Source organism: Chionomys nivalis, chromosome 6 (assembly GCF_950005125.1).
Source record: "Chionomys nivalis chromosome 6, mChiNiv1.1, whole genome shotgun sequence".
In the NCBI taxonomy this organism is placed as follows: domain Eukaryota; kingdom Metazoa; phylum Chordata; class Mammalia; order Rodentia; family Cricetidae; genus Chionomys; species Chionomys nivalis.
In genome coordinates this window covers 97,231,703-97,245,836 of record NC_080091.1, presented here as the reverse complement: position 1 = coordinate 97,245,836, position 14,134 = coordinate 97,231,703, and the positions used below count along the sequence as shown (strand labels likewise).

The window sequence follows — 14,134 nt, the reverse complement described above, 5'->3', positions numbered from 1 at the left end:
TAAATGAAGACAAAAATCTATTCTTGGTGTCCTATCCAAGCAAGCTGGGCCCAGTACCTTCTGGAATTTTCCCTCTGGATTTGCCACAGCTTTTTACTGGAGAGGCTATTTATAGTCATAGGTCTGCTGGGCCCAGGAAATAAAACTCGTATGCTCCAGTGTCTGGTGGATATGTAGTCAGATGTGTGCTAAGAATGATTTTTGATAATGGGTCTGGGAATTCCTTCCCTGAGGCTGCCTATGTGTTAATTCTGGAGACAAGCCAGTTACTGGCTGGTATTTAGTTGTTGTTCTTAATGAAGTAGGTGAGGATGTTGTAAATCCTTATGAATGGGTACACAAGTGAATCCCTATCTTGTTCAATGGAAAAGTTAGCCTGATTTCCTAGTCCTTCTCTGATGAAGGGATAGAAGGAAGCTTTGTGAGAGCAAGTATTGATTTAGTTTTTCTCTCCGAGCAGGGCACATTTTGTGTTTTTGTTGGACGGGTGGTTGTAATGGTGTAATGGCTTGAGGAAGACGCCTGGCTGCGTCTCTGTCTTCTAGATGGTCTGTGCCAGGTACAATGCTCAGGGCCCCTCTGCTGCCACTGCTGTGGCTCTTCTGGGTGAAGCAACGGAGCTGTGAGTTCGGCCCTGTTTTTCAAGTTGTCTCCTACTTCACCCTATCTCGGTCTGGCAGCGAATAAACCTAACTGCCCCTTCCAGGAGGATGCTGAGCTTTCGTGGAGAAATAGAACTGGGAATGGTGTCAAAACATGCTTTACTGGGGCAGGAGGCAGAAGGGGGAGAAAGATTAAAAAGTAATAAAGAATGTTCTGTTGAACAGGTTTCATTAATTGGGTTAATTAGGTAACTCCAAACCCAAACCTGCTAGAGATAAATGCGTCTGAGGAAGTTCCACATCTTGTGAGGGCTACAGTGTGGGCAGGGGACTCAACTCTGTGGACAATGGCCCTTCTGCTGGGTTTTCGAGGTATTATTTGCCACTGTTAATTACAGTGCCTCTGGAACCCGTGCCTTCTGTCCATTTTGGGAACCAGTTTGATAATCTTACTGAGCTCCTTTATTGTTTGAGCATCTCTTTTCTACAGCTAGCTAATGCTTTAATTTTAAAAATCTCCCAAATGCCGTAGTTAGACCTGGCTGGAAACCTGTCTCTGAGGATCCTTTCTGCGGTGGCATTGCCTGTATGTAATTGAAAATGCCTATTGTATTTCCTTCAACTTCACGCATGCCTCTCGCTGGTGCTTTTATGGGGACACAGTTAGAGGCAATTATTTGGGTGAATTTCAAAGGTCAGTGGTGTAAAAATATTTGATATGTGTGTGAGTAGGCACGACTGAGTCCCTTCGGAATATCAGTTTTCCTTTTGATGGAGGGGGGCTCCTTAGCTTGTTCAGTGCGTTGTCTCATAAGACACCCACTGAGAAAATTTTGACTGGCTTAAATGTTGGATTCTACACCAAGCAAAGGCTGCACACTCCTGCCTTGGAAGAGCAAACCTCTGAACTCTTGCTGACAAACGCAAAGCCATGCCTGTTAGCCTCCCTTGTCTTCTACTGACCCATTTCACTCTGAGCCCTCCACAACTCCTGTTTCTTCCCTTTAGTCAATAATGCCCGGCACCAGTAAAATGTTAAACTTGTGTTATAAATGAGTTCCTACTTTACAGAATAAGTGAAGAAGAAAAACAAGACCGCCCAACTAGCCATTTGCTAAACAGCAGAGTTTTGAAAACTTTGATCTGGAATATTTGGGCTATGGTATCATTTGAGTTAAAGTTCCATTATTTATGGCTCAAGTTTCATGTGGGGAGGGGATTGTATTTTGTTTTAAAGGAGAGAGGCTTCTGCTTTTACTACGGATCACAACGTTAATATTTTTACTCGTAATACAATACGTAATGGCTATATTTTATTACCAGCATTTTTATGCCTATTGTTCTATGAAATGAATTAGAAGAGCTATTTAATTTAAAGCACTGTTTTAACCATGTCCTCAATTTTACTCATTGGGATTTCATTGCCTGCTAATGTACTCTGAGGGATACATAAAACATCAGAGGGCAGGATTGTTCAACTAGTAAAATAACCAATTTATTGTGCTGATGGGGATATGCAATGGAGAAAAGCTAAAAGGAGAAACGTCAATTCCAAAATTTTAACAAGGAAGGGGAAATAATAGTAAGAGTTGGCTTTTGTGCACATTAGCTATAGAAAAGATGATATGTGATTTTCTATCCATCTCTGCTTGAATATTCTGCTCCTCTTCAAAACAGTCAAAACAACCATAATCAAGATGAATGGGAATATTAGTATTTCTTTTTCAAAACAATGAGTAAAAATTAAGAGCCCTATATATTTAATATTTATAACATGAAGCATTTGGAACTATGAGCAGGGAAGCCATCACTGCTTCAGAGTCATGGGCACCATCACTTCCCAAGGTGTCCTGCGGATTTCATTACCTTTATAGCTTATCTTTCTGGATCTGTCATCTTAACAAAAGTAAGCAACCCACGCAGCACCAGTAACCGTGGGCTGCACTGTGTAGGTTCCCACGCAGCACCAGTAACCGTGGGCTGCACTGTGTAGGTTCCCACGCAGCACCAGTAACCGTGGGCTGCACTGTGTAGGTTCCCGTGCAGCACTGGTGACCGTGGGCTGCACTGTGTAGGTTTCCACGCAGCAGTGGTAACGGTGGGCTGCACTGTGTAGGTTCCCGTGCAGCACTGGTGACCGTGGGCTGCACTGTGTAGGTTCCCACGCAGCACTGGTGACCGTGGGCTGCACTGTGTAGGTTCCCACGCAGCACCAGTAACCGTGGGCTGCACTGTGTAGGTTCCCACGCAGCACCAGTAACCGTGGGCTGCACTGTGTAGGTTCCCACGCAGCACCAGTAACCGTGGGCTGCACTGTGTAGGTTCCCGTGCAGCACTGGTGACCGTGGGCTTCACTGTGTAGGTTCCCGTGCAGCACTGGTAACTGTGGGCTGCACTGTGTAGGTTCCCGTGCAGCACTGGTGACCGTGGGCTGCACTGTGTAGGTTCCCGTGCAGCACTGGTGACTGTGGGCTGCATTGTGTAGGTTCCCGTGCAGCACTGGTGACCGTGGGCTGCACTGTGTAGGTTCCCGTGCAGCACTGGTGACCGTGGGCTGCACTGTGTAGGTTTCCACATGACATCGGTTACCGTGGGCTGCACTGTGTAGGTTTTCAGAACTGACTTACCTTGTGCAACTGAAGCGTCACACCATGTGGCCATTAACTTCCATTTTCCATGTTTCCTGCCCCCGGTCTATTCCTGTTCTGCTTTCCTTGGGAATCTGACTGTTTTAGATTCCCCATGTCAGAGACCACACATCTTTTACCTTCTTGTGTCCTGCTTATATCTTTTAGCTGAATGTCTTCCACATTGTCATCCCTCCTTTTTATAATGGCTGAATAATATCTCTCTTTTTTTGATATAATGTTGGGGGTTCTGAGTGGCTTGATTCTTATGTCTTTGTCTTTTCCATACCTACTGCCGATTTACAATCAAGTTTACATAAAGTCTTGAAGTTATAATAGTGCATTTAAGCCGATATGTTGCTTTCGACCACACACTGCTCTCCACGTGTATGTGTCCCTAACACCTGATACTTCACTGTTAGTATCACAGTTTATGGTTTTGTATATCGTCAGTCCTGCTAACAAATTCCTACAGTTATAATTGTCTTTACTGCTTTTGCCTTTAAAAATCTTATTCCAGTCTTTCCAAGGAATAAAAGCCCTACATAAGTGTGTAAATGCCTGCACACGCTCACATGCAGAGTGTTCTGTAGGGAATAATGGTACAGAAAATGCAGGCTGTGCCTGTTCAGAAGAGACGATGGTTTTTCCTGAATGTGTCCAAACTGCTGTTGGTTGAGTCCATGTATGTAGAGATTGTAGGAGCAACCAGCTCTCTGCTCTGCAAGTGAGTTCTCACACTGTTAACTGACGTCTCTTCATTTCCCCTTGAAGAACTTTAGCCTTTCTTGTCAGACAGGTCCAGTTGTGGTCAGCAATTCTAGCCTCGGTTTGTCCAGAAAGCCCCTCTTTCATCTATGAATGACAGCTTCACTAGTGAAGGGTTCTTAGATCACTGTTTTATCTTCATTGCTTTAGTTGTGTGCAATCCCTGTCTCCGAGCGTACAGGGTCTGTGCTGTGGAATCCAGTGCTCATCATGTGGGGTGCCTGCAGAATTCTCTCTCTGTTGACTTTTGGAAACGTGATCATCATGTGACTTCTTCTTCAGGTTCCATTTGCTTTTAGTTCTCTGAATGTCAGTGATTTGGGCGAACATACTCAGATAGGAAAATTTTTCTGTCATTGTTTCTGTACCCAAGGGTTTGTTTTTTATTTTTCTGCTCTTTATTCTTTTCATTCCTTGGACTGGGTGGTTTCAAATGATCTGTTTGCAGTCCTTGAATTCTCTCTTTCCATGGGGTTTTCTGTGGAAGCTCTCTTGAGTTATTAATTTCATACACTGTATTATTTAGCTCCAATTTCGGTTAATTTTTTATGGTTGTTGGCTGTGTGTGTATTTCTCTTCTGATTTCATTGCGTTTAGTTTGCTGTCTGCATCCACTTGTTACCTGTGCTTCTTTGACAGCTTTGTCTTGCGTTCTTTGTCATGCTGTTCATAGACCTCTATGTTTTTAGAGCCAGACCTTGTAGCTTTGGTTTTTCCTTTCAGTGATACGGTGTTCCTTCGGTTATCTTCTCTGTATTCCTTGGAATTCTACATTGCTGATTGCACGTGACCAAGTAGTCATCTCTACTAGTCTTTACTCTTTGGCTTCCTGAGGAAAAGGCTTTAGGCATTCAGTTTCAGCTAAAGATTTTAAAGTTTTTTCAAAATGTCATCTCTGTACAATGCGTTCTAGTTCTTTTGATCTCTCTTTTGGGAAGGTTTGAGGATTTAAAACCTTCTCAAAACTGCAGAGCCAAGCTTTGTGCTAAAAGCCACCATTTTACCTATGACAGTGCACTGATGTGTTCAAGTCTACCTATTGGCTATGTACTATCTGTAGAGTCTCATATGCACTGTCCATGGAACATAGAGCTTTGGCAGTGAAAGGAGCCATGTGGAGTGTGCTGGTGCTTATGGGCTAGTTGGGTGTGTCATAGTTACTTTTCTGCTGCTGTGACCAAGGCAACCTACAGAGGAAAGAGCTTCAGGGGATAAGCATGTACCATTGTGGTAATTTGAATAATAATGACCCTCTTAGACTCATATATCTGTGCTTAGTCATCAGGGAGTGGCACTATTTGAAAGGATTAAACTGATTAGGAGATCTGGCCTTATTGAAGTGTATCACTAGGGGTGGCCCACCCAGGTTATGCCCCTCCACCTATGGATCAGGATGTGGCTCTCAGGATGTAATTCTCCAATACCAGACCTGCTCCTGCCATAATGATAATTGGATTAAACCTCTGACACTGTAAGCAAGACCCAGTTAAATGCTTTTTTTTTTTTTGATTATAGTTTTCCTTTATAGAAATAGAACAGTGACTAAGACAGCCAACTGGGTGGGAGCATGGCAGGAGACAGGTAGGCATAGCACCAGAGCAGTCTCCAAGAGCTTGCATCCTTGTCCACAAACACAAGGCAGGGAGAGATTATTGAGAATGGCATGGACTTATGAAACCTCAAATCTGGCCCCCAGTGACAGATCTTTTCCAACAAGTCTTTACCTTCTGATCTTTCCCAAACAGTTCCACCAACTGGGGCTATTACCACTTAAACAGGGAAAGTACAATCAGCATTTCTTACAAGTTCCATGGACAGGGTTGTTGGTGAATTTTTTGAGTTGGTTACTATTGCTCTCTGGTGCTTGTTACTCTCTACAAAGTGATTACTGAAAACTTCACTTCCTTTTCCTGCTCCTAGAGGTCCCAGAATATTTAGCTAGCTCAGGATTCAGCCCTTAGACACGGTCTCATGAAGCAAAGGATTCTCATGCTTTCCCTGCGGGAGAAGTTGGATAGAAAGTCTCCAGGCACTAAGCTGCATCATCTTGAAGGAAGATAACAGGAAGAAGTTTTCCTTCTTGTCTTCAGTTCATCTGTTCTGCCTCATCAAGGTGCTGGGACCTCTAGGTTAGACTCCAGGGCTCCCGTCAAAGTCCTGTCTTCTGTGGGTAGTTGTTAAAATTAGAGTTTCTGTGGAAGCTTGAAGACTAGAACCTTCTATTCTGCAATATTGTTGATGTCAAGAATTATATGTTTTATTCCTAGTAGTTGTTTCTTCTTAACTACTGAAAAGAATAATTGAAAATCAGAGGCATGATATTTCCAGGAGAAACATGGGGAATATTGCAGTCTATCCTGGGCTGGATTCCTCATGAACTGGCATGCCTACCTGTCTTCCATGTCATTTAAACAGGGAATATTCAGTCTTACTCCACAGTGTAGTGTAGGGCCTGATTTTGGTATCGTTTTGTTGGTGTCATTATTGTTTTGTTTGTTAGTGTCCTAATAGGTTTCAGGGTGCTACTCAAAGAGCACACTCTTCTGAACATTGACTTGAAAGCTGCACTGTCCCCTAAATGGTGGCGGTATTCCCAGGAGCCACGGAATTGCAATGATAAAGTGCTCTAGAGATGAAGACCCAGCAGAGAGCTGTCTGGGGAAGGTGTGCCAGGGTCACAGTGCTTGCTGGTTTGGACTATGAAAGCTGCATTGCCTGATTAGGCTGATAATGTGCTTATCAGTGCATAATTGTTCTCTCCAACAAAAGTCAAAGTTGACTAAACTGCTTCTATTAAAAAGAGGCCTAGTGATTAGAAGCCCCAGGCCCATGCATATCATGATATCTGAAGTTGTTGCAGAGATGTATAAGCAATGTCTTAGGCACACTTTTCATGTTTCTGTAGATATTACGCTATCACCATTTTTAAAGGGGGAAAGTTCTCTGGAATTTTGCCACTGAATATCAACCAAAGTAAGAAGGACCTTTTTCCTCTTCTCCTAGATACCCTTTGACTACATCTTGGGGGGTGTAGGTATGGTGGAAAGAGCCTTCTGGAGGTGAACTATGCAAGTATAATTAACTTCAGAACAATCACACCTCCCCGTCTGAAAAGTACCCTCCTGAGAGGTTGTGTGCTCTGTTCTTTAGTGGCACATTTGAAAGAAACAGTAATTTTGAAAGCCATTCTTTCCAAAATACCAAAATAAATATTTTGGGTTCTCCATTTTGGAAAGAAACTGAGAAGAGAAAGCAGGCAGCCTCGCTCCTCTTATTCTTGGGGAAATGTCAGTGGTAAGGCTTAGGAAAAGGATGCACACCCTGTCACCAGGGCTGGCCATGCGCTGTAATGGCACTGGCTTCTGTAAGAACAACAGTTGCCTTCCCTGGGATGCTAAGCCCTGCTTCCAGCAGGATTCTCCCGGCTATTGCGGCCTCACCTTCCAGCAGTCCCGAGGCCTTTGGACTCTGCCTCTTCAATGGAAGGTTACTCTTCCTCCCCTCCACAGTTACCCCCTTGTAGGCCTCCATCTCCTTTCTCCTGAGCCTTTGCACGAATGTGTAAAATGTGTTCCAGGACTGCCCCTTCATCCAGTGTCAGTTACTGCAGTTCATTGGCCGTGGACTCCATCTTGCTAACACAGACCTATCATCTCATATCATGCTCATCCTATTGTCTTTCCTAAACACTCCTGTTCCCTTCTGCATGTCTGGATCGAGACTCCCGCATAGCTGCTGTTGCTTCTCTTAGTCTTCCTTAAGTCAGTTCTAGTGGTGCCAAGCATTTGGATATTTTGTTTCGCATACAGCATATTGTCTCCATCTTTGCCTTTGATCATAAGCTAGTCCCTCTGCCTAGAATCTGCTGCCACTCATATCAGTAGAAAGCCCCTGTTTTTGTTGGTCCAAACTGAAATGGTATTTCCTTCGGAAAGTCCTCCTGAGACTGCCATTCTCTCTTCCTGACATCCCCTCCTCAAGCTTCTTACAGACTGCCGATGTGAAGCATCTGACTCTTCCTGTCTCCCCCGCTAGGCTCTGCAGTCGGGATGTATCTAGATACTTCACTCCAGAGAAGGAGCCGGCAGAGTATATGTGCTTAAGGAACCACTCATAGATAATATGCGGTGGGTAAGGATGGAAAGACAGGCAGGAAGGGAAAAGAAAGAAAGAAATGGAAAGGCTTAGTGTCCTGAATGATGGGAGTCACTTACTGAAGATTTATGACAAGCAAAGGCAGAGTATGAAGACATCTAAGTATATACAGCCATGTGTACCCAGCTACACAGAGTCGGCCCGTGGCCCACGGTGTCACTGTGCTGTGGACTGCTCTTCTCTGTTAGATGCTCGTGGCCCACGGTATCACTGTGCTGTGGACTGCTCTCTAGCAACAATGCGCCCCTGTGACTTACATTTTTGACGAGCCATTTTTCTGAGTATGCCTGAACCCAGTGCTATACTTTTCTTTCCTTCCAGAATGATGGAGTTCTGCGGCTTGTGACCAACTCTATGGTGTGGGTTCCCCAAGGGGGGATGCTGAAGATCACCAACCGAATACTGCAGGCTCAAGCTCCCGGGGTCAGAGCTGAGGATATCATCTACAAAATCACGCATGACCACCCGCGGTTTGGTAACGTGTTTCTTTAGTGTGGCTTCATTTTGCATCAAGGGTTAGGACTTGGTGTTACACCATGCCACACAGTAAGCTTCCTCATACTTCATGCACCTCACTGAGGGGCAAAGTGATCATGTAGGCTGGTACACTGTTCACTCTTGTGAGTACCTTATCAGCACATTGTATATAACATCCAAGGTAGTAGCTTGTTTTATGTAATTTTATTTTATACATGACATTAGGACACAGCAGCTTTCTGACAGTCACCTAGCTAACACGTGTTGTGAGGATTTCAGTGGCCAGGCTCTCAGATGCTACCTTTGTTCTCTAAGACCGATCTTTAGACTCCCTGTTTTTTTTTTTTTAATTTAAATTTCTTTTGCATTTGTTTATTTACTGTGCGCATGCCAGGGCACATGCGTGTCCACGAGAGCACATAAGTGTCTATGCATGCCTACAATACCGTTCTCTCTTTCTGCCTTGTGAGTCAAACTCGAGTTGTCAAAATGTCAGACTCAGTAGCAGACTCCTTCTCCCACTGAGCCGTGTTAGCAGCCCAGGCTCTTAATAAGGATGAAAAGGAAATTGCGTAGAAATATTCTTCAATATTCACCATTATTACTTTCCCAAGAAAGATAATGCATGTAATAACCTAAGGTATTCTGGTTGACGTCAACTGGAAGTGCAATTTAGCAAGAGTTATACTGAGGTATGGTTCATAAGTGACTCCCCAGAAATGAAGAGAAATATCTAAGTGCTGGCCACAGAAGCGGGTGGAGAGTGCCCTGTGTCTGCCCAGCACTCACTCTTGAGCCTAGTATTCACAGTTTTTGGTTAGACTGGCAGTCAGCAAGCCTCAAACATCTTCCTAGCTCCACCCCTACAGTGCTGGGGTTACAGGTATGCACGAGACCATGCCTAGCTTGTTAACATGGGTGCTGGGATTTCAACTTGGGTCTTGGTGCTTGGGCATCAAGCCACCTCCCCAGCCCTTGACTAATATTTTGAAGAGAACTATTTATATATTTGTGGACTATTGCTGGCTTTGGATCCATTTGGTAGCTTCTCATTTGGGGTTAGGGTTTGCTCTTTCGACTTTTGATGTATTGTATTGGGGATACATGATATTGCTGTTTTATTGTACTTACATTAACTTTAATCCCTTGATTAAGGTGTCAGCTGCCAAATTCCTCCACTACAGTTATTCTCCTATCTGTAATTCATTCATGTTCTGTTTCCAGTGCACTTGCCCTGCTGAGTTTGTGCTAGGTGACTTCTAAATCCTTTTCATCTCTAAATGCCTCTGACTCTTGTGATATATTAAATCCCCTAACTTTATTATGACTATTAAAAGCCAGAAATTAAGAAACCGCCCAGTATTTCGTTAAATATTAAACAGAACAACATTGAATTAAGTGGTTTTTAAGCAGATGAAAGTTTGCCATTCCAGCTTAATAAATGCTTGATTGGGAGTCTTTTCTACTGTAACCCAGTTTCTCTGTGTGTGTTTCTCCCTGTTAATAGTAATCAAACCATGTCACTATAGAGAACCATCCAAGAGCGAAAAGGATGGCTGGAGTTAGACACCCGCACAAACACAAATCCACTCCCGTCCCCCTGTCCCAGTGAGATGCGCCTGTGGCCCCCACATTAAGGCTTCTGGCCGCTCTGTGCTCGCACACCACTTTAGAACCTTCAATGTGGTTTAAGCTTTTCATGGAGAACTGACATTGGGAATGGAGCTGAGCACAAATCCCTTATACAGTATGAGTGTAACGAGCTTCAATTCAGCCAGGCATGATGGTTACACCTGCAATTCCAGCGCTTGGAAAACTGAAGCAGGAAAATTGCCACTAGTTTATGATCCAGGAAAGCTTGGCTTCCATAGAGTGAGACAGGAACAAAACAAAAAAGAAAACAAAACAAACAAAACTAAATTCAACCACACTTCAGAATCAACCAGTTGATTGACACATGTATCCTTAGTGTCTTTGCAGAGGTGAAAATAGTCTAGTAGTCTATCGAAGTACTTTGGACATCATTTGAGAAGGAATGTCACTTTTTCTAAATCACTGCAACTCTAAATTATTTATCATACTGTAAGAAAGTTTAATAAAAAATGGCCTCAATCCCAACATAATTCATGGCGATTCAAATGAGATTTTAATTCTAATAGCATGAATTTTTCTCTTCAAAATTCTTCATTAAACACAGCCTTAAGTATCCCATACATCCCAGACAGAAGCGACTACTGGTTTTCAAGTGTAGAGTTTTGCATTGGAAATGTGTCTTCTATTTTTGGTGCTATCGTGGTGAAAGCAGTGGTTAGCACCCACACATGGTATTAGCTTCCCCTCTTTATGACTATGGCACCAAGGCCTCGAAATTTCCCCTTTTCTTCTCAAGTTGTTGTTCCCAAGACTCCCGCAGTCGGTACATCCAGTGGCCAACTCTCCATCCTCGATGTGTCTGTCCTGTCCTTCTGTACTGCGCCCATCAGTAGCAGCCGCCCTGGCTACAGATGGTCTTTCACTCAGTCTTCTCTTATTTCCAGAGCTGTGATTGGCAGCCTGCGTTGCTTATCTCCCCACTGTCTGCTTGTCTCTTTGCAAATTGTGTGTTACCTTAGTTCAGGTCTCAACCTCAACACAAGATTTTGTACTAACCTTCTGATTGCTTAAACTGTCTATGTAAATGCTGATCATTGTCATTTTTGATAAAGTCTGGCCTCCTTAGTAGTATTTTCAAGTCTTGTAGACCATCTGGATTCCAGCCACACAATTCCATGTCCCAAATCCGTGAACACCAATCACCTGCAGAAGTTCTCCAGTGGCTTCCTGCTGCTTCCAGTGCAGATCTGCAGCAGTAGCAATAGGAGCTGCGTCGGATTATCTGTGGGTCCTGTACTCCAAAAGGCCTGTTGTAGCAGATGCTATCTAATAGACACTCAAAGACTATTGCGTTAAAATTGTTGGAGCTAGTCAATATCCTGCAATACCTGGGAAGCTGTGTCATATGGGAGTGATTTTTGTTGTTGTTGTTGTTGTTGGAAATGTATTTCTTTCAATAGGCATTGTTAGGGAAGTTCTGCTTGGCTCTTTTGTCACAAAGCAGAGCAGCTAGGAAGTCAGCTGTAGGATGTTTCCTGTCCACTCTTTTTTCTTTTCATTGTGACAATTTCCTTTCAGAGCATTTTGCAGCTGTGCTGACACTCACGAACAGGTCTGGTCCTGGGGAGCCATGTCTGCTCACAGTATCTTACCATGTGGGTTTTCACCAAGAGAGATCATGATAAAATTGCTTATCTAGCAGGAGATGAGCAGCAACACAGAACCAGAGTGAATCCATTCCCTCAGATGGTTCTATGAACGCTGGTGTTTTTCTCCTATTTCAGTATTTTATTACCACCCAGTGGGTTTTGGTCATCTTTAGCTTGAATTTAGTGCATACAAATATTAGAATGGGTGTTTACTTTGAGGTGGAAGATGGGTTTCTCTGGAGTAATGAAAATAAGCTACCAGTTCTGAAAAAAGAAGTCTGCTGTCAGTTATTCAATATGCCTAGAGTATTAAGATTGGGCATCCGCCTACAAAACATTTTAAAAACAGAAAAATAGATTCTCTGTCCTTCTCTCTGTGTGTTCTCCCTCCCTGCCTCTGGTTCCCCCCTCTCTTTCTTACACACACACACACACACACACAGACACACACACACAAACACACACACACACCTGCCATCCCTCCTACTATCAAAATGGCAAAGTAGCTTTGGGAGGCTTACTGTTAGCTGCAAAACACAGCCTGTTTTCAAAAGGGCATCTATTTTTCTGTGTGGTCTTCACTCTAGGGTATATTCTTGTGAAATTTTAATTGTTTCTATAACACTTCTGTATTTGTGATCTCACCAGAAGATGACAGTAGCTTCAGGTGAGGGAGAAGCTTTAAAAACAGGTGGGTGGTATTTGGATTTAGATTTCCTTGCTGTGTTTCAAATAAAAGTGTGAAATGAAGGGGAGAAAATGCTAAGACAAACACTGACACATGGACAGAAAACAGTAAGGGTTAGTAATAAAACTTCATGGCTAAGAATATGAACTTTCAGTTCAAATCCCTGCTTCTCTGCTGACCTCCAGCAGGTCTCCGAACTTCTCTACGGCTAAAGACATCTGTAAGGGAGATGACATTATTTACATGACACACAGAAGTGCCCACACGAGTAACCAGCTTTCTTTTAAGTTCCTTTAAAGTTTGTTTCCAACAGGTTGAGCGTTGCTTGGCCAAAATGCCAAGAAATACCAAAAGTATTTTAAATATGGATTTTTAAAAATTATTTAGTATTTTCAAATAAGTGGTAAGATATCTTGAAAATGAGACTGAAATCTAAGCACATGATCACTTACATGTCATGTGCATCTTTTACATAACAAAGCCTGAAAGTGACTTCCCACAGTAGACTTCCTGTTCCTAGTTTTGACCTGCTGCGCGAGATCACTCCAGTTTGGAATTTTCTGTGTGTCATGTTGCACCCCAAAAGCCTGGGATTGTGGATCTTTTTGGATCGTGGGCTTCCAGATGAGGGATGTTCAACCTGAGCTGTTTTTACATTGCCCATGAGCAGTGGAGCTCTAGGAGTGTGAGGAAGCTCATGAGTTGGGAGAGGCAGAGCTGGGTTTGCGCTGCCGCACCAGGAATGTGCACGTGTGTCCTGTGTGTGTCCTGGTGTCAGCCAGCATTGCCTCCACTGGGCAGTCTTCTCGGGAATAACTCCCACTGAACTCTCTCCCTCTTATGTTTCCAGTCTACAACTGTTTAAAACCACTTTGAGTTACATCGAAAGTTCCATATAGAAAGTAATACATCCAGTGCCTATTGTGTGTCTGTTTATAGCACCCACTACAATTTCAATCTTGTTGTGTAATTTTAATAAATACTAGTCAACAACTTTATACATAGATTGCCGTTACATGGCTAGTGGAGACTGGGGATTCTGTGTCTAAAGGGGAATTCAGTGATATTTATTGAGTTCTGTTAGTGGCCTTTCCTTTGCTCTAGAGACGTAGTTCTTCAGTTCGTAAAGAAGGAGGTCTCCAGCTGGCTTTTCCCAGAGATGTAACGGTACGGCCTGTGCTTCCCTAGGGGAGGTGGTCCTCCTGATGAATCTGCCAGCAGACAGCCCTGCCAGTCCTGCCGAGGAAGGGCAGCACCTGCCTGATGGGAGGATGGCAACCCCCACCAGCACCTTCACACAGCAGGACATCGACGACGGCGTAGTGTGGTACAGACACTCAGGAGCCACGGCCCAGAGTGACGCCTTCCGCTTCCAGGTGCGCGCTGTCTACATCCTGGCCATCCATTTTCACAGGCCACACGGGCCGTTTTCTTCCGTTGCCTGTCTAGGAGCAGGAGGCGTAATTAATAACATTAAGAGTTTTGTAAAATATGTTTATTCAGGTGAATAGTAACAGGTGCTACCTAGGGTTCTGCCATTACCGTTTATCGAAATTGGTGACAGGCTAGACCATA

At 43.7% G+C, this 14,134-nt stretch overlaps 1 protein-coding gene across 1 annotated transcript in view; it reads left to right on the top strand.

Moving 5' to 3' along the window:
* Fras1 (Fraser extracellular matrix complex subunit 1) overlaps positions 1-14,134 on the top strand; it is a 350,600-nt gene that overhangs the window by 225,670 nt on the left and 110,796 nt on the right. The window contains exons 29-30 of the mRNA XM_057772897.1: positions 8,474-8,627; positions 13,748-13,935. Of these exons, the coding sequence (XP_057628880.1) occupies positions 8,474-8,627; positions 13,748-13,935 (342 nt within the window). The remainder of the gene's footprint in view (positions 1-8,473; positions 8,628-13,747; positions 13,936-14,134) is intronic.